This window comes from Globicephala melas, chromosome 3 (assembly GCF_963455315.2).
Source record: "Globicephala melas chromosome 3, mGloMel1.2, whole genome shotgun sequence".
In the NCBI taxonomy this organism is placed as follows: domain Eukaryota; kingdom Metazoa; phylum Chordata; class Mammalia; order Artiodactyla; family Delphinidae; genus Globicephala; species Globicephala melas.
The window spans coordinates 122,109,435-122,127,374 of NC_083316.1; the positions used below are offsets into that span (position 1 = coordinate 122,109,435).

At 46.5% G+C, this 17,940-nt stretch overlaps 1 protein-coding gene across 1 annotated transcript in view; it reads left to right on the plus strand.

Annotated features, from left to right (window-relative positions):
• The window catches only part of SH3RF2 (SH3 domain containing ring finger 2), a 145,382-nt gene that overhangs the window by 108,429 nt on the left and 19,013 nt on the right, over positions 1 to 17,940 (plus strand). Inside the window, exons 6-10 of the mRNA XM_030841085.2 lie at positions 2,312 to 2,403; positions 3,938 to 4,108; positions 11,150 to 11,382; positions 14,845 to 15,203; positions 17,374 to 17,670. Coding sequence (XP_030696945.1) covers positions 2,312 to 2,403; positions 3,938 to 4,108; positions 11,150 to 11,382; positions 14,845 to 15,203; positions 17,374 to 17,637 — 1,119 coding nt within the window. The 3' untranslated portion in view covers positions 17,638 to 17,670. The remainder of the gene's footprint in view (positions 1 to 2,311; positions 2,404 to 3,937; positions 4,109 to 11,149; positions 11,383 to 14,844; positions 15,204 to 17,373; positions 17,671 to 17,940) is intronic.

Consider the following 17,940-nt stretch of genomic DNA (forward strand, 5'->3'; position numbering starts at 1 on the left):
TTAGAGGAAATGCTTTCAACTTTTCATCATTGAGTACGATGTTAGCTGTGGGTTTGCCATATATGGCCCTTACTGTGTTGAGGTATGTTCCCTCTTTGCCTGCTTTCTGGAGAGTTTTTATCATAAATGGATGTTGAATTTTATCATATGCTTTTACTACATCTACTGAGATGATCATATGCTTTTTGGCATCTTTTTTTAAAGCTTATTAAAATATATTTCACATAACATACATTTAAGCCATTTAAGATGTACAAGTCAGTGGTTTTTAATATATTCACAGATATGTGCAACCATTTTCACCACAATTTTACGATATGTCATCACCTCAAAAAGAAACCCTGTACCCTTAACTATTATTCCTATATCCCCAGCCCCTGGAAACTACTAATCTACTTTCTATATAGATTTGCCTCTTCTGGTCATTTCATATAAATGGAATTATGTAATGTTTTTTGTGTCTGACTCCTTTCAATTAGCATAATGTTTTCAAGGCTTATCCATGTTCTGGCATATATCAATACTTCATTTCTTTTATGGTTGAATAATATTCCACTGTATGGATATACCACATTTTGTTTATTCATTCATTAGTCAATGGACATTTGGGTTATTTCCACCTTTTGTCTATTATAAATAATGCTGCTGTAAAATTCATGCACAAGCTTTAGTGTGGACATATGTTTTCATCTCTCTTGGGTATTGGACTTACTGGGTCATATGGTAATTCTATGTTTAGTCATTTGAGGAACTGCAAAACTATTTTCCAAAGGGCCTGAACCATTTTACGTTTCCACCAACACTGTATGAGGGTTTTGATTTCTCTACATTCTTGCCAACACTTGTTACTATCTGACTAGAATAGTTTTCTGATCCTATACCTGGATTGAAATGTCACACATACATACGCAGCCATACATATATTTCCACAGTCATTGGCACACACATAAAACTATACCCATTCATATTTGCACACACCTCTAGAGTTTACATACCTACACACATAATTCCAGATAGACACTTACAACCATACATACATATAATCACACAGAGTATACATGCTTATCAATCCACAGACCCACATATGTGAACATAATCAGACATACAATAGACCAGTGCCATCATACATGTACATACAATTGTCATGGGTTCTGAAAAAGCATACGCAATTGTAGAAAGAACCAGAGATACATATACTCGGTAATGGATTAGCAACTGCCCAAACACACATATGCAAATAATAGTTATACCCACAAAAGCATAGTCGTAAAAAGGCACACATATGTAGCTACCATCGCTTATGAGTCAACAACTGAAGACAGATTGAATGTATTTACTCTGGATGGCATGGAGATGGTTGAGGTTTCATTAGTCCTTGGTGGACTGGGTAGAAAGATCTTTTTGTTCATTTATTCATTCTTTAAGCTACAAGTACATATTGGGCACATAAGAAATACAATGATGAAAAAGACATAGTCCCTGCCCTCATGGAACTTACAGTCTAGTGATGGGGGATGGTCCATAACTAAACAAGGAAACAATCACAGCCTGTGATATATGCCAAGAAGGAAATGAGCAAGGTAAGATGTTAGACAACAGGCAAGGTGCCAGGATAATAGGCAGTTTCCGATACTTTTAGCATTATTCCTCCCTCTTTCATCCTGGAAAAGTAAAGAGGATGCAGATTTACCTTCCTTAAGTCACTGGGTAAACTGGTGTGTGTGTGTGAGTGTGTGTGTCTGTGTGTGTGTTAATACTGATAGTGTGGGCTCAGGACCTAGACAACCTGGTTTAAAAGTTTGTTTCATACTAGTTAGGTAACTTTTCTTTCCCTCAGTTTCTCATCCAAAAATAGGGATGATAATAGTCCCTTTAATAAGGATTAAATTAGCTGATACTTGTAAAGCTCTTAAAACTGCCTGGCGAGTGTTAAGTTCTCAGTATTAGCTATTGTATCATTTTATGAGAATAGGTTTTCATAGAGGGAGGTGAGTGAAGTGGGAGATGGGTAGGGAGGGGCCCAGGGAAGAGATCGAGGATCCTGGCAGTACCCTGTTGACTGTAACCTAGACAGGTCTTCTCCTCTGCCCTCTCTGAGCAGTCTTTTGGATTGCGACCCTGGCATGCCACCCCAGCAAACGATAAACCAATCTACCACCACTCGGCTCTGCCTACAGCCCCAAACCACAGAGAAGACACATGCTGGGTGGTGCCAGGCGTGGCCCTTGGTTTTTGGTCATGTCAGGCTGCCTCTGCTGTGGGCCTGGCTGGTGATGTTCACTGGTTCTGCCTGGCTTTTCTGTCTGTGTAGGTCAGCACTTATCACCCTGCACCTGCCTCCCCAGGACATTCCACGGCCATCATCAGTCTGCCCGGCTCCCAGCAACACCTCTCAGCTAACATGTGAGTAAAAACAGTTCAACCCTCCACTCCCGGTCCTGGCATAGAGGGGTCATCTTTGCCATCCCTCTGCCATCAAGCATCCCCCATCCCCAACCAACACATCCAGAGAGATAACAGCTCCCCTTCTTTTACAACCTCCAAAGGGAATAATGGTGAAAAACACAAATTACCAAACCACATCATCCTGGCTCATTATTTTACAAAAATAGAAAGAGACTGGAAGATTATATACCAAAACATTACAGGAAGCTTAGGTACTGAGCAATTTCTATTGTCTTCCTTTAGATTCACAATGCAAGGTCATCAATAGATGTTGCTCTAGTAATCAGCAAGAAATAAATACAGCATTTTAGAGGGGAAAGGAACCTTGCAGATGGGAACACTCTCCTAGCCCCTTTGATAAAACCGTTCAGTGCCTCACAGTCCATAGAGTCTAGAAGGACTTCCTAACATCCAGCCTGAGGCCATACACTGGTAACCCCGAACCTGGCAAGCCAAAGTGGGTTATTTTATTTTATTTTTTTTTTGCGGTACGTGGGCCTCTCACTGTTGTGGCCTCTCCCGTTGCGGAGCACAGGCTCCGGACGCACAGTCTCAGGCCACGGCTCATGGGCCCAGCCGCTCTGCGGCACGTGGGATCCTCCCGGACCGGGACACGAATCCGTGTCCCCTGCATCGGCAGGCGGACTCTCAACCACTGTGCCACCAGGGAAGCCCCAAAGTGGGTTATTTTTAATGCCTTTAGTCGGGCAGTTATTCTCCTACCACAGCCTCACTATTCCCCAGGGTCTTCACCCCCTGGCTTATACCTGGATATCACCTGCCCAACTCCTGTGTGGACTTCAGAGAGGCAAGTCACTGCTCTAACCCGAGAGCATTTCTACCATGTTTCAAGCCCATTCTCCTCCATGCCAACATGCAGCCAGTATTCCACTGCGTGCCAAACACTGAAATTAACACCCGCCTCCCATTTTCCCATGTCCATCTCTGGCCTACATTAAGCTAAGCTCCTCGGGCCATTCCTGGGGGTCACACCTGTCCCTACCCTTAGGAGAGGGAGTGGATCAGAGAGGTTTCTCTTCTGACCCCTCAGTTCCCTGAACCTTGATGGCTGTGACCATTGTCTTGGGGGATACTCTAAGCAGTGTGAAAAAGCATCCTAGATAGAACCATCACTTCCAGGTTTGAGACCCAGCTCTGCCACTGATTCCTGGTCATCAGCTCCTTTCCCTATTCTAGACCAGTTTCCCCACTGTCAAAGTGCTGATGTGACCTAAATGAGTGATTTGCAGCTGTGGGGCACTCTGTGGAGGAGCAGGGAGGAGGTGGGGGCAGGGATCTGGGCGCCTTCACTGCTACTTCAACCAGGCTCCACCACTTTCATCTGCCTTACATAGTGAGATTTCAGTTCTTAAAAGGTGTTGTTGCTAAACACCGGGCAGGTGGGCTCTAAGTTTTCCTCTCGCTTCACCCTTCACTGGTTCCAGGCCTTCCGCTCACCAGCTTCCTTTACCAGTTCCTTTTGTCTCCCCAGGTTTGTAGCCCTGCACTCCTACTCAGCCCATGGACCTGACGAACTGGACCTGAAGAAGGGAGAGGGCATCAGGGTCCTGGGGAAGTACCAGGATGGCTGGCTCAGGGGTGTCTCCTTGGTGACCGGGCGAGTCGGCATCTTCCCCAACAACTATGTCATCCCCATTTTCAGGTGGGTCCTCTCCAATCTCAGGCATCAGAGGGTCAGGTCACCTAGGCCAGGGGCCATCTGTGGGTTGAATCTCTGAAGGACTCAATGCCCTTTCAGAGTAAGGGCCAAGAAACAGCTTTTGCTCTAGTACCCTCCTAACACTTAACTTAAAAAAAAAAATAGCAGAATAGTTATCTTTTAAATAGCTCTTCACATTTTATAAGCACTTTTGCATCTCTTAACTCATTGGCTATGCTCAAGAATCTTGTTTAAGGTAGATGTTATTTTACAGATGAGGAAATTGATGTGCAGAGTTAACCAGTCTGCTCAAGAACTAGATTTCAGGTTTTCTACTATATAATCCCCCCCCCAATCGCACCTCACACCCTGCACCCTGACACTTCACAATCATGGCACAATGCAAAAACACAATGATCAGAAGACCTCTTGGAGCACCTTGGGAGACTTCCCAGGATTCTGGTCCATTAGGCAGGGTTTTTGTGACTCAGACCACTACCCATCCATCCACACCCCAGGTCACATGCTAGTTACCCTGAAGATCTTCTTCCCAAACAGCTTTTCTCAATCTTTTTCATTCTCTGGCACATTCATCAATTTCACTGGCATACAGTTTGTCCAGCCACCTCATATGACCACAACTACACACAGACCCCAAAACTATCCATGGTTCCTCCTACCCCCACCCCCATAAGTCCAGGCAAAGCCTGTCACAAGGTAGTAAGACCATCACTACATATACACTCTGTCTTTATGACATATCAGAGTCATAACTCCAAGGAAAGGGAAAAATCCCATTTTACTCTCTGGGGGTCAGAGCTAGAGTCATATATGGCCAGTTTTGGGGACTTTCATGTAGGCGGGGCAGTGTGTCCAGTGGAGGGCAGCAATGGTGAGGAGACAGAAACTACATCACTGGAGAAACCTATAAAGAAAGTAGGATTATTTGAGCTACAGAAGACAAGGGTCACAGGGACCATAACAGAATGTGTAGACCAGGAAGTAGATTTGTTCCATGAGGAGACAGTGAACCAGTGAATACAACTTAGAAGGTTCCGGTTCAATAAAAGACTGCACTTTCTAACCCATGGATTTTTCTAATCAGTCTGGCTGGTGAGGTGGTGGATCCCCTTTCTAGAAAGACTACAGGTAAATTGTGGGTTCCAACAGATCCAGGCAAAAAGATTTCTTCACATGCCAGAAAATTGGAATAGAGGATCACAGTTACTCCTTTCAAATGGAAGGTTCTTGGAATTTGTTAGAAAACTGCAAAATCTCCAAAGGCAAACTAAGGATGTCTACAACTGATGCTTTAATTCATTTATTCAACAAATATGTACTGAGCACTATATGTCAGGTACGTTTTTAGATGCTGGAGAAACGCCAGTGAATAAAAGACACAGTATCCTCGCCCAGTGGAGCTTACATTCTAGTGGGACAGACAGACAATAAACAAGGCATATAAGTAATATATGTGGCGTGCTAATGATAAGCTCTAAGAAGAACAAAGAAGTCAGGAAAGGGGGATAGAATTTGCGTGGGGGTGATTACAATATTAATCGCTTGGTCAGAGATGGCCTTACTGAGCGGTAAGAAGGTAGAATGAAGAAATGAGGGAGGGGTGTTCCAGGCCCAAGGAACAGCAAGTACAGAACAAAGGCCCTGAGGGAGGAGCACGCCTGACATGAAGGCCAATAGGACTGGGTTAGGGAAGTGAGAGGGGGTTAGTAGGTGATGAGGTCAGAATGGTAACAGGGATTCAGATCACACAGAATTTCCTCGGTCATCATGAGGAATTTGGCTTTAACCGATTTATAGGGCTTTGAGCAGAAGCATGACATGATCTAACTTATGTTGTAATCAGAATCCCTCTAGTTGCTGGGTTGAAAGTAAACTATAGATAGGAAAAGGTTGAAGCAGAGAGACTAGTTAAGCAGATATTGTAATAATCCGGTTGGGGGAGGGGGTGATGGTGAAATGAACCAAGGCGCTAGCTGTGGAGGGAGGGAGCAATGGTTAGATTCTGGGTATATTCTGAAGGTAGAGACAACAGGATTTTCTGACAAATCAAATCCTGGGTGTAAAAGAAGAGAGGATTCATGGTGAGTCCACTTTTTTTTTGCTTTGAGTAACTGGAAGACAGAGTTGCCTTTTACTGAGATGGAGTTGAAAACCAAAAGAGGAACAAACAGGTTTTGAGGTGTTGGGGGGAAGCAAAAGCTTGGTTCGTAGAAGATTAAGTCTCAGATGCCTTAGTATTCCTAGTAAAGACATTGGTAAGCAGTTGAGTATACACGTCTAGCATTTAAGAAAGAGGTCCAGCCTTGAGATGGTATTTAAAGCCCTAAGACTAGATGAGATCATCATGATAGGACCCACTGAGATGGAGAGAAGGACAGTGATCCAGGAGCTCAATTCCTCAAGGAAAGAGGGGAAATGATGGCTCCAACACGGCAGGGTGGTAGGTGGTGGAGTCTAATCATGTGAACCCAAGCTGGGAAGTCTTGAGAAGTCCCTCCAGTGGGAGGATGATCCAGAAGTGACAACAAAGAGCAAGGACCTACCCTAACTCATGAACAGTCTTCCATGGAATCTTATCATGAATGCTCTAGGGACCACCTCTACTACTGGGGAATTTGCTTATGCATCAGGCCTTAGCCCAAAGTCCTGGATATTCCATGAAAAAAACATTAAAAGAAGAGTGACCATATAACTTACCATCCAAACTAGGATGCTTTTGAGATAAAAGAGGGACACTCTACCAGGAGAGCAGGTGTAAACTGAGACTCTCCCAGGAAAACCTGGATGTAAGGTCACCCTAACTAGAATGCATGTAGGACTCCATTCCAGTGTACTTCAAGGCTCCAGCTTCCCGTTCTCTCCTTCTTGGCTTTTCTCCAAGTTAGATCTGTTCTTGGGCGAGTCATGAGCATCTAGACTCACCCGCTCCATGATGGCCACGTGTTAGGCAGTGGATGGAGTTTCAGCACCAGCATAGTTTGCCATGAGTCCATCCCCACCCCCAGCTCATAGAAACCTGCATATGTGCATATACTGAGATGCTACTTATGCTGATGTGTGTGTTTGCTTCTAGAGAGCCAGCATTTCTAAAACGGAAAGTCCCTGTCACAGTATAATCTCCTGAGGGCTATTAGGTGACAGTAGATCAATGCTTTCTGTGTGTATGTGTTTTCCTTGACAGCCTCTCAGATGCAGAGAAAGTTCCCATCCCCAAAATCTTGGACGCAGATGACATGCTCAGTTTGTCTATCTGGGGGCAGCTCACCCTTGTTCTTAACAACCCTTCCCATTTTGGGAGGTTTAATTCCTCCCGCTTCTCAGGGCTGAATGATGCCATCCTTTGTCAGCTGAGTTTTTCCTACCGAGTGGGTTGGACTATGTGTGCAAGGCCCCTTTCTGTTCTAACGTTCTGTGTGTGTGAGAGGTTTTGCCCCATTTTTGTTGTCTGTTTGCAGTGATGGCTCTGCACTGCCACCAGCCCCCGTGGTGCACAGGGCTGCCTTTTATAAGACAGCCAGACCTCAAAGGTGTGTAGTGCCCCCTGAGCATTTGAACCTCTGCTCTTACTAGCATCATCTCCTAATGAACTGAGCCAGCCAGAGTTTCAGGATCAATTAGAGAACAGAGTTGACAAAAACGCCAGGGTTTTGATTTACGATTCAGCAAGGGAGCCTTTTAATTACTGAGAGAGGAAAGGCTGCTATGCTGTGTAAAGCTCCAGTCCTCTGTGCTCAGTGGTGCCACCAGCCTGTCCAGCTGTGCCAACCACAACTAAATATCTGCCACCACGACCTAGTTCCCGTATCCCAGAGTTATCCCCTGGCTCAGGTGGTACAGAACACTTGTCACGTTCTCATTCAAGCCCTTCCTAACAGCACCTACATCCCTTTGGTTTCCTCTTCCATGCACAGTCTCGGTAGAGGCATAAGTTTCCTCCCTTTTCAGAGGCTGCAGAAGCCAACTCCTCCCCGCTCCCCTCCCCCTCCTCCTCCCCCTCCTCCACCTCCTCCCTCCCCTCCCCCTCCTCCTCCTCCTCCTCTTCTCTCCTCCTCCCCCCTCCCCTCCCCCTCCCCCTGCTCCTCCCCCTCCTCCTCCTCCTCCCTCTCCCCCTTCCCCTCATCCCCAACCTCCTCAACTCATCACCACAGGTGAGGGACAGGCTCAGCCTCTTGGGACTTGGAAACATGAACAAGGAAGGAACAAGGGAGGAGAGAATGTGGACAGAGTTGAAGGCCATTCATGGCGGGGACTCAAGGCGCAGCACCTGATTAGACTCTTCCCACCTCCTATCCCTGCTGCCCAGCTCTCAGCAGCCTCCCTTGGATCCTGTTTCCAAGCTCTTTCCGCTCCCTCCTGTCCTCCCAATAAATGCCCTTCTGCCCAATAAGCCAGGATATTTCTCTTTCTGGCAACCTTCACTGGACACATATGCCATCCTGATGCCTAAGGGGTGGAGAAAAGTGACACGAGGGCCACCACTCACTTTCCTTTAACTTTCTACATAGAACTATATAAAGATTGTCATGGTCCAAGCTTTTGCCTTACCAGGAGGTTACTGACAGTGCTGAGCAGGATAGAGCCGCTGTGTGTCATGTCCCTTTCAAATACTGCGCAAGTTCTTAAGGGCTCATATCTCAGGTAGAAAAGGGGACACAGGGACCTGCACACTCAAAGCAGCCCAGCAGAGCAAATCAGAGGCAACACACACACCTCCCACTTAAACCCACAATGTCTTTCAGTCTCTCCATCTAGAAAACAGGGATCATAATATCTGCAGGTCTGGGGTGTCATGGAGATTAATGAATATATGTTTGCAAAGTGCTTTGATGCTAGAAGAATATGCTGGGTAAGTGCTGAGCTTTTTGCCAAAAGACATAGAGGGACTCAGTGTTGGATGGGAGACTTGAGATTTAGGAGTTTCTGGAATCTGGCCTCATGCTGGGTCCAGAAAAATGAAGTTGCACCTTTGTCTGTAAACAGTTGTCCAAAGAAGGAACTGGTGGGATTAGGCTGGCTTGGGCCTCATTAACTGTATTCTGTCCAGGCTGCTGATGCTGCTGGCAACAAATTTGGAACCTGTCTTTGCTGTTGCCAGTCCATTTTGCAGCATCCAACACTTTGAGGCCTTTGTTTAAAACACAGGTAGGGGCTTCCCTGGTGGTGCAGAGGGTAAGAATCCACCTGCCAATGCAGGGGACACAGGTTTGAGCCCTGGTCCAGGAAGATCCCACATGCCGCAGAGCAAGTAAGCCCGTGCGCCACAACCACTGAGCCTACGCTCTAGAGCCCGCGAGCCACAGTTACTGAGCCCATGTGCCACAACTACTGAAGCCCACACTCCTAGAGCCCGTGCTCTGAAACAAGAGAAGCCACTGCAGTGAGAAGCCCACGCAGTGCAACGAAGACCCAGTGCAGCCACAAATAAATAAATAAATTCATTTAAAAGAAACAGGTAGATGCAGACTCTGCCAGGCAAGCCAGTGCTGGGGAGTTCTCTCCAGCCCAGCCTTCATCTCCAGAATGTAGTCTGAGCTCTTCCTGGTGTACAGCCCACTCCGCCTCACTGACTGCATCCCCAGGGGCCAGAAGCAGGCTGAAGGCTGTGGACAGAAGCCCCTCTCTGCAAGCATCAGTTCCCAGCGTGTTTGGCTGCATATGCTTCCTGGGCAGAGTTGGCTGCATTACATGACGCCTTTCCCATCTTGAACAACACTGGTGGCTCGATATTAAACTACATATACTTTTTTAAAGCAAAACAAGGAGAGAAAAGGAGAAATAAGGGGGAATTACCTAAAGAGAAACCTGGAGGCATTGACAGGAAGGAAAATACGTGGAGGGCATCTCTGTGCCGGGGCCTTGGTTGAACTGGTTATCTCCAGGGAATTAGCAGGGGTTATTTAATCAATAGAGTGACAAGGGGATTCATGGACTACTCGGTAGGGGCTGTGATGCTGGGGCAGGATGGTAAAAGGGCAAGAAGGGCATGTAAAATGACACCATTCCCCATGGGGTTCAGGGAGTTGCAGGCTGGAAACATGGACAGGAGATTGGTGTTTTACAAAATATTAACACTGTTCTTAAAAATCAGAGCCTAAGGCTGAAGAATTAGGTCTTATGGAGGCATGTGTAGGGCCTACCAGCTCCTTTAGTTTGTTAATTTTCAAGTAGGATGCAGGGTTTTCCAAATGATGAAGGCTCTAACTAGCCAGTAGGTAGGTAGCTTAGTGGTAGAGCGAGGGGCCAGCCTGGACCTGGGTTCAAATCTCAGATCTATTAATTGCTTGGACAAGTAACGGTAAATCTCTATTTTTTAACCTACAAAACAGTAGCACTAACAGTACCTACCTCAGAAGGCTGTCGAGAAAAACCTGTGAGATGATGTGGGCAGTGTTTGGCCAATGCTGGGTGTTACAGTGGGTATACAGTAAGTGCTTACTATGTGTGAGACAAAATGACTGGCTGCAGTGCTAAAAGCATCATGGCAGCCATTCAACAAACATTTATTAATAAACAATACGTGCAGAACACAGAGGCTATAAAACAAGTCATATAAAATCTCTGCCTTCAAAGAGCTTAGGATCTAGTGGGAAAGTCACTGAAAGAACAAGAAATCGCCTCTGCAAAGCGAAATGAACACATACAAGATCTTGTGCTCTGAACTGAGGGCTGAAGGGACACGGGGTGAAGAGTGATCAGAGCTGGAGTGAAAGATGATGATATTCAAGTCTTCTAGTTCCACCAGGCCTCAGTATGAGACCCCCTCCCCTCCCTCAGCATGCCCACACAGTTATCCAGGTGTGGAAGCTGAGGCCTCCATAGTTAAGCCTGTGATGAAGACAAGTATAAACATATATATATATATATGTATGTAGGTATGTATGGGTAGGAATACGATGAGGAGGGACCACATGTGCTATACAGTTGGGAGCAGATCGTTTTTTTAAAACAGGACTCTTGACTGAACCTTTTCTTTCTCTATTTCTTCTCTTTCACAAAAAAAAAAAAAAAAATTTGCACAACCAGAAAGACATCTAGTGTTCCAGACTCCCGGAGCTCTGCTCTCTACGCCACATGGACGTTATCCACCTCCTCTGTGTCCTCCCAAGGCAGCATTTCAGAAGGTGATCCCCGGCAGAGCCGGCCCTTCAAGTCCGTCTTCGTGCCCACGGCCATAGTCAACCCCGTGCGGAACCTGGCCGGTCTGAGAACCCTGGGGCAGGGCTCCCTCCGCAAAGGGCGGAGCAACATGAGAAAGAGTAAGTGGTGGCAGAGAGGTACGTGCCTAGAGCTAGGGGATGGGGGGATCTCACACTGGCAAACAGAGTGCTTTTTGCAAAAACAAGGATCTCGGCTTTAAAACAAGCCTCTGTGAAGGTTGCTTTACACTTCCCAAATACTGCATTGTTTTATCAGATGAAGCCAAATGGACTCAAGGTCCCCGCCCTCAGTCACTTCATACACGCACGCTGACTGACTGGGATGATACCAGCCCTGAATGCCAACATATAATTAGAGCATGGCCAAGGTGGATGCTGGTTCTTATTAAGACAGGACAACTAAAGCACTTGCTGGATCAATGCTTCTTAAACTGTGCTCCATGGAACCCCTCAGGAGGTGCCAAAAGGGAAACAAGGGGAAGAGGAAAAGAGGAGTCATTGCTAAGAGCCCCTGAATCCCACTTTGTTTAACTAATATATGCACAAGGTAAAAAAATTATATTGTACAAAAGTACATTATATTGTACAAATGTCTCCTTCATATCCTTGCCCCCCAGTCCCAAGTTCTTGTCCATGTACATACATACCTTGTAATCTTAGTACACTGTTCTGCACCTTGGTTTTATTTTTATATAACATCCACATTGCACACATGGCAATTACATAGCTCCTTCATCTTCAAAGCCATGCTTTTATCTCCTAATATATTGAATTTCTGCATAAGGCTTCATTTTCAGGGGTTCTCAAAAAGTGGTTGAAACCATTGTTCTATAAAACATCAAGCCTCTATATTCGTACACCTCTCTAGAAGAAGAAAACAAGCCAAGCAAAGTCAACTTGATTTGTTCTACATCCCCTGACTTAAACTGGGCTCTGCCATCCCTCCTGCTATCTTAAAAAATGATTAAAGCTGGGCTTCCCTGGTGGCGCAGTGGTTGAGAGTCCGCCTGCCGATGCAGGGGACACGGGTTCGTGCCCCGGTCCGGGAGGATCCCACATGCCGTGGAGCGGCTGGGCCCATGGGCCATGGCCGCTGAGCCTGCACATCCGGAGCCTGTGCTCCGTGACAGGAGAGGCCACAACAGTGAGAGGCCCGCATACCGCAAAAAAAAAAAAAAAAAAAAATGATTAAAGGTGAAAATGCAGTACTAGTCAGAGCAAAAGATTCACATGTGGGACAGTATGCCACACAGACATTAAAGCAATTAGTGCCCCAAGACAATTAAAGCAATTATCTTAGTTCTACCCTTTCTCAGTGCTTTCTGATCATCTGCTTGACCACCAATCCCACCGTTGCTTCTTAATTCTAGCCAACAGTGCCTCCCTCCTCACCCTCTCCTCCACCTTCTCCCCACAAAACATACGTGCAATAAGTTATCCCACCGCAAGTTACTGACCTCTTCGGCCTTCAGGTTTCTCATTTGCAAAATGAAAATAAAAATAGTACCTACCTCATCAGGGCATTAAATAATTCATTTAACACTAATGGCCCAGTGCCTGGCACATAATAAGCTCTCGAGAAATGTTAGCTATTTTTATAGTATAGCATTTTATCAGTATCAATATTGCTACTGCAGCTAAGCAGATCATGTTGGGTCCCTCCAGAATGTGAATGTAATTCACTTCACTTGTGTTGAAATGTTCACATAGTCTAGACCACTTTTGAATACCGGGGAGAAAAGCCCCTCGGCAATTGTTCACACTTCCTTTCGGACACTCCCTCTCTAACTTTGTGTAGATCTTGATTGGCTTGGAGTTTTGACGCTTGCATTATATGCACATGTAATAAGAAAGCATTAAAGCTCTTGGAAATTAGGAACCCGAAAAGATAAGTAGATAAGGCGGTAAACTGATTTTTCACCCATTTCTGAGAGCCTAAGGACAGGTCTGCCTAGTGTGGCTTTGACCTTCCTAGGTCCCAGAGGCTTTCTCTCTCTCCCTTTTCCCAAGGTGAGGATGGTCAAGCTATCAATCTCCCTAAAGCAAAGAGAAATGACAGAGAATTGACTGTATGCATCTCACAGGGCTGTCAGTGGAAAAACAGACATTGACGTTGAAAGGTCAGACTTGTGTAGTGGTAGCTGGGTTGCCAGTGGCAGCTGAGAACGCCAGCAGTGTTACAGTGAGCATCTGCTCTTCATGTTCACACCCGGCTTGATAAAGAGTCATGACACAGAACATGGCCTAGGCTCAGGCCTTCTGCGCTGGACACAGATGACTTTGATTCACACACGTGTCCATAGAGAGTCACAAAGAACTAACATCTCTGCTGGATGTCACCTATAGCTCTAAATTCTGGGAGACCCTTATGAAGAAATAGCCCACAATGCTTCTCAGGGTGTCTCCCCCACTGCCCCCTACAGAGCACAATGAACTCTCGATTATTCTCCAGGTCACCCACAGGACATATGCTCAAAGGATGGGGATCTCCTGTCTTCCAGAGAATTTGAGGGGAAGGAATGGCTTCCTTTTACTGAGGGAGGACTATCTCAGTTTAAAAAAAAAAAAAATGAGCTCAGGGAAACGGAAGGGGCAAAACCAAACTCCTGGACGGTGCATTTTTAGAGTTTGCTTCTCCTTTACCTAAAAACACACACAAAAAAGTTTTAAAACACGGGGCATTTATGATGTTCCAGGCACTATCCTAACGTTTTGCACACATCATAAAATGTAATCCTCACCCCAGGCCACGAGGTGCTGTTTTTAGCTCCAGTTTACAACCAGGGGACCGAGGAGCAGGGAGATGATGTGACTGATGTGCTCCTGGCTCCCTGGGAGGAGATCTGATTCCAGAGCCTGAGTCATGGGACTTCACGAAGCTCATCCGCTCACATCCCTAACTTGGGAATAACCTTTCCAAATTTGCTTCCAGCTGCTGTCACGTTTGCCTGGTACACACAGTCCCTAAATTCCGCTCACCCTTCCTCCCTGCAGACCCGATGAAAAGCAGAGGTCCCACCACCACAGGCCTAAAGCTTCCATCAGAATTTTCTTTAAGTAGCTGGTTGGAGTCCTCTGCCCTCTCTCCTACCCTCTCTCCCTCCCACTCTCTCTTGCGTGTCTCAATTTCTGCTGTCTCTTTCTTTGTCTCTGCTTTTGTTTCCTCTTTGGTCTCCATGCCTTTATTTCTCACTGCGAAGCTCTCTCTTTAGGACTGTCTTCTTCACTTTCCATCTTAAAGGCCTGGAGGGAGAAAGTAGGAGTGTGTGTGTGTATGTGTGTGACAGAGAGAGAGAGGGAGAGGACAAATAGAGGTGATATACCTTCTGACGCCACCCCACCCCCAGTGTTCACCTAGCCAGTCATTTGCTGCCAGCATCAGCAAACAGCACTAAAAAAAGAATAAGGTCACCTTTGAAAGACCCTGGGAGAATGTGAGCACAGTCAAACTGGGAAAGCACTTAACTATTCTGGGCTATCAGGACACACTGCTTACCCAGCTCCCACCCAAGCTGCTGTCAGCTGCCCCATTGCTGATATCTCTGTCATACAATTCCCCAGATGGATCCCTGCAGAGACCCGTCCGGTCGGGGGTCCACACCCTCGTGGTGGGCTCCCTCAGACGCAGCCCCACCATGGTCGTCCGGCCTCAGCAGTTCCAATTCTACCAGCCACAGGGGGCCCCCTCCTCACCCTCGGCGGTGGTGGCGGAGATGGGACCCAAGCCCACTGCCGCTGGGGAGCCTGCCCTCACGTGCGTCAGCAGGGGCAGCGACACCAGGATCCACTCGGCAGCCAGTTCCCTCATCATGGAAGGCAAAGAAATCCCCGTCAGGAGTGAGCCTCTACCAAAACTGCCTGCATCTGCCCCGCCATCCATCCTGGTGAAACCAGAGAACTCAAGAAATGGCAGCGAAAAGGTAGGAGTAGGTGACATTAGGGGGGCCTGATTCTTTAGACCCCTAACTTTGCACAGTGTCCCAGCTCCTGAGATTTCACCGTAAATGGACAAGGAATCAAAACTGCAGCCACCAAAGAATCCTCACACACAACCCCCCTTCCATATCCTCACATCACCCGCACCCTCCCCAGACATGTTACTGAAGCTCCTTTATGCTTCCAGAAGATTTTACACATCCTTCTTTCGAGGCCCAGAGGCAACTTGGAAAAAACACGGCTTTGGCATCAGACACAATCTTAACTTGAATTCCAGCTGTGCTGCTTGCTAGCTGGTGACTCTGGTTAAAACACTTCACCTTTCTGAGACTCTTTTACCTAAAATGGCGGTAAGAAGAGTAATAGCCTCATAGCATTGGAGTTAAATGAGTAAAGTACTTACACAGGGTTTGATACGTACTCGTTCACAGTATAGGAGAGGCAACTGAGGCACAGGAGAAGGTAAGTGACTTAGTAAGGTCACACTGAGTTATAACTACTCCAACAACTGTTATCGGGACCTTTGCGGTTATCGGTTCTAGGGCTTTTCCCACTAGGAGTCCTAAGAGTTTTTGTAAAAGTGTTATGTTCTCAACAATATCCTTGAGGCAGGGATGGAGGAGGTGACGTGAAGAAAATTAGGTGACTGTTATCTTTTAGTGTATTGAACATCGCACCACCACCATTACAATCACTATCACCACCACCATCACCACCAACATCACCATCACTACCATCACCCATTTCCCTCCAAATGGAAAGATGGTGTGGTTTCCTCCTCTTTGTTAAGCATTTACTGAATGCTAACGACCTAGCAGGCACTGTGCTGAGTACTTCACATGTCCTATCTCATTTAATTCTGACAACAACCTTCTGATGTAACTATAATTATTATTGTCATCCTCATTTAAAAATGAGGACATGAAGGCTTATGGAGTTAAAGTACATTACCCAAAAGCACACAGCTGACACACATGAGTGTCTGGAGTAGAACTGAGATCTGACACAAAAACTAAGCTATAAGCTTGCAGGGAAAGGCATTTGGAAAAAGTTAGTGTTAACTGATTTAAATGTTGAGAGTTCTTCTTCTGAATTACGGTATTCAAATAATTCAAAGTTTTCCAGACCTCACTTGTCAGTTACCCCCAAGCCATTTAGATGCAGCCCTCAAACTGTGTTTAGTAAGTGCCCAGACCTCCGCTGGACATGGTAAGGGTCAAAAGAATGAAGACATTTGGTCTCCCACTCACCTTTCAATCTCAAGACATTGGGATTGAATTTCACAGGAAAAAAAAAGATTTCTGAGCAGTAGCACAGAACACTTTATTAAGCTGTAAGATAGGGAATGGCCAAAGTAAAATCTAATATACAAGATCTATAACAGGCTAGGAAAGAAGGGAGAGAGGAAGGGCTTATGCAAACATCAGATCATTGACTCCCACATAAAGCGGGACCTGCTAATCAGCTCCAGCCAGTTGCTGCCAGAATGGGGCACAGGCCCCAGTGTGCCTGCCCTTTGATTATCTTAAGGGACATATAAAATGCTGATTTTTATATGCATCTCCCAATTTTTAATGTGTTAGCAACTAAATCAAACTCCCAGACTTTCTGCAGACTATATTCAGTCAGCAGTGTCCAGTTGGCTAACTCTGCTCTGAGGGTTTATGAAGGAACTGTCTGGATGGAGTCAGCAGGGAGGCCTTACTGGCAGGTGGGAAGGAGAGAGGGGAGGTGAAGGACCCTATTCTCAGGTAGGTGGTTGTCCCCGCTATTTCTCGTAGCTAATTCCCAGTCGTTCTTCAGTTCTCGACTGAAATAACTCTGCCTCTAAGAGGCCTTCTCGGACAAGGCCCATTCCAGCTTCAGGTGGATACTTCTCCGCATTCCTCAGCACCTTCTGCTTCCCCCGCAGTGGCACTGGTTATCGTTGTCATTTGTCAGGGCGGTTTTGTTCACTCTTGGCTTCACAGCGCCTGACAGAATGGTGATGCATGGTCGACACTCATGACAGACACAGGTATTTGCTGGATGAACACGTGAATGAGGCATTCCAGGAAGGGACAAGTGTAGAGAAACAGCATGAACCAAGTCCCAGGGGGAAATAGCACAGGTCTCCCACTCACCTATGTCCCTTTGCTCTCCTCTGTCTTACAGCAAGTCAAAACCGTGAGATTTCAGAATTATAGCCCTCCTCCCGCCAAACATCACACCTCTGGGAAGCCTGAACAACCAGCCACCCCGAAGGGGTCCCAGCCTGAAGCAGCCCCCTTGGGCCCAGAGATGACCGCCCTATTCGCCCACCGAAGCGGCTGCCATTCTGGACAGCAGACAGACCTCCGGAGGAAGTCAACCTTTAGCAAAATCATGGCCCCAGCGTCCACTGCCTCGACCACGCAGACCGTGTTTCCCAGCAAATGAATCTACAGGTGGCTTTTCCTAGACCCCAAAGAGGTGAATTGCATTTAAATACAGTATGCCTCCACTGAGGGCGTCCTGCCATTCTTTGGGGACTCAAGCATGGGTCCTTGTTCTGCCCATTTTACCTCCAGGAAAGGACAGGTGGGAGTGGGGATTCCTGCCCTGGCTGGGAAGATAGACTAGATGACCTTCCAAACATAATGATTCAATGTAGCAAGGCCACTACCCAGACCAAAGAATGGGAGCTCATCCTGCCCATTCTATTCCCCGGCGTGGAGTGTGCAGCCTCTCATCCTCTGGGTT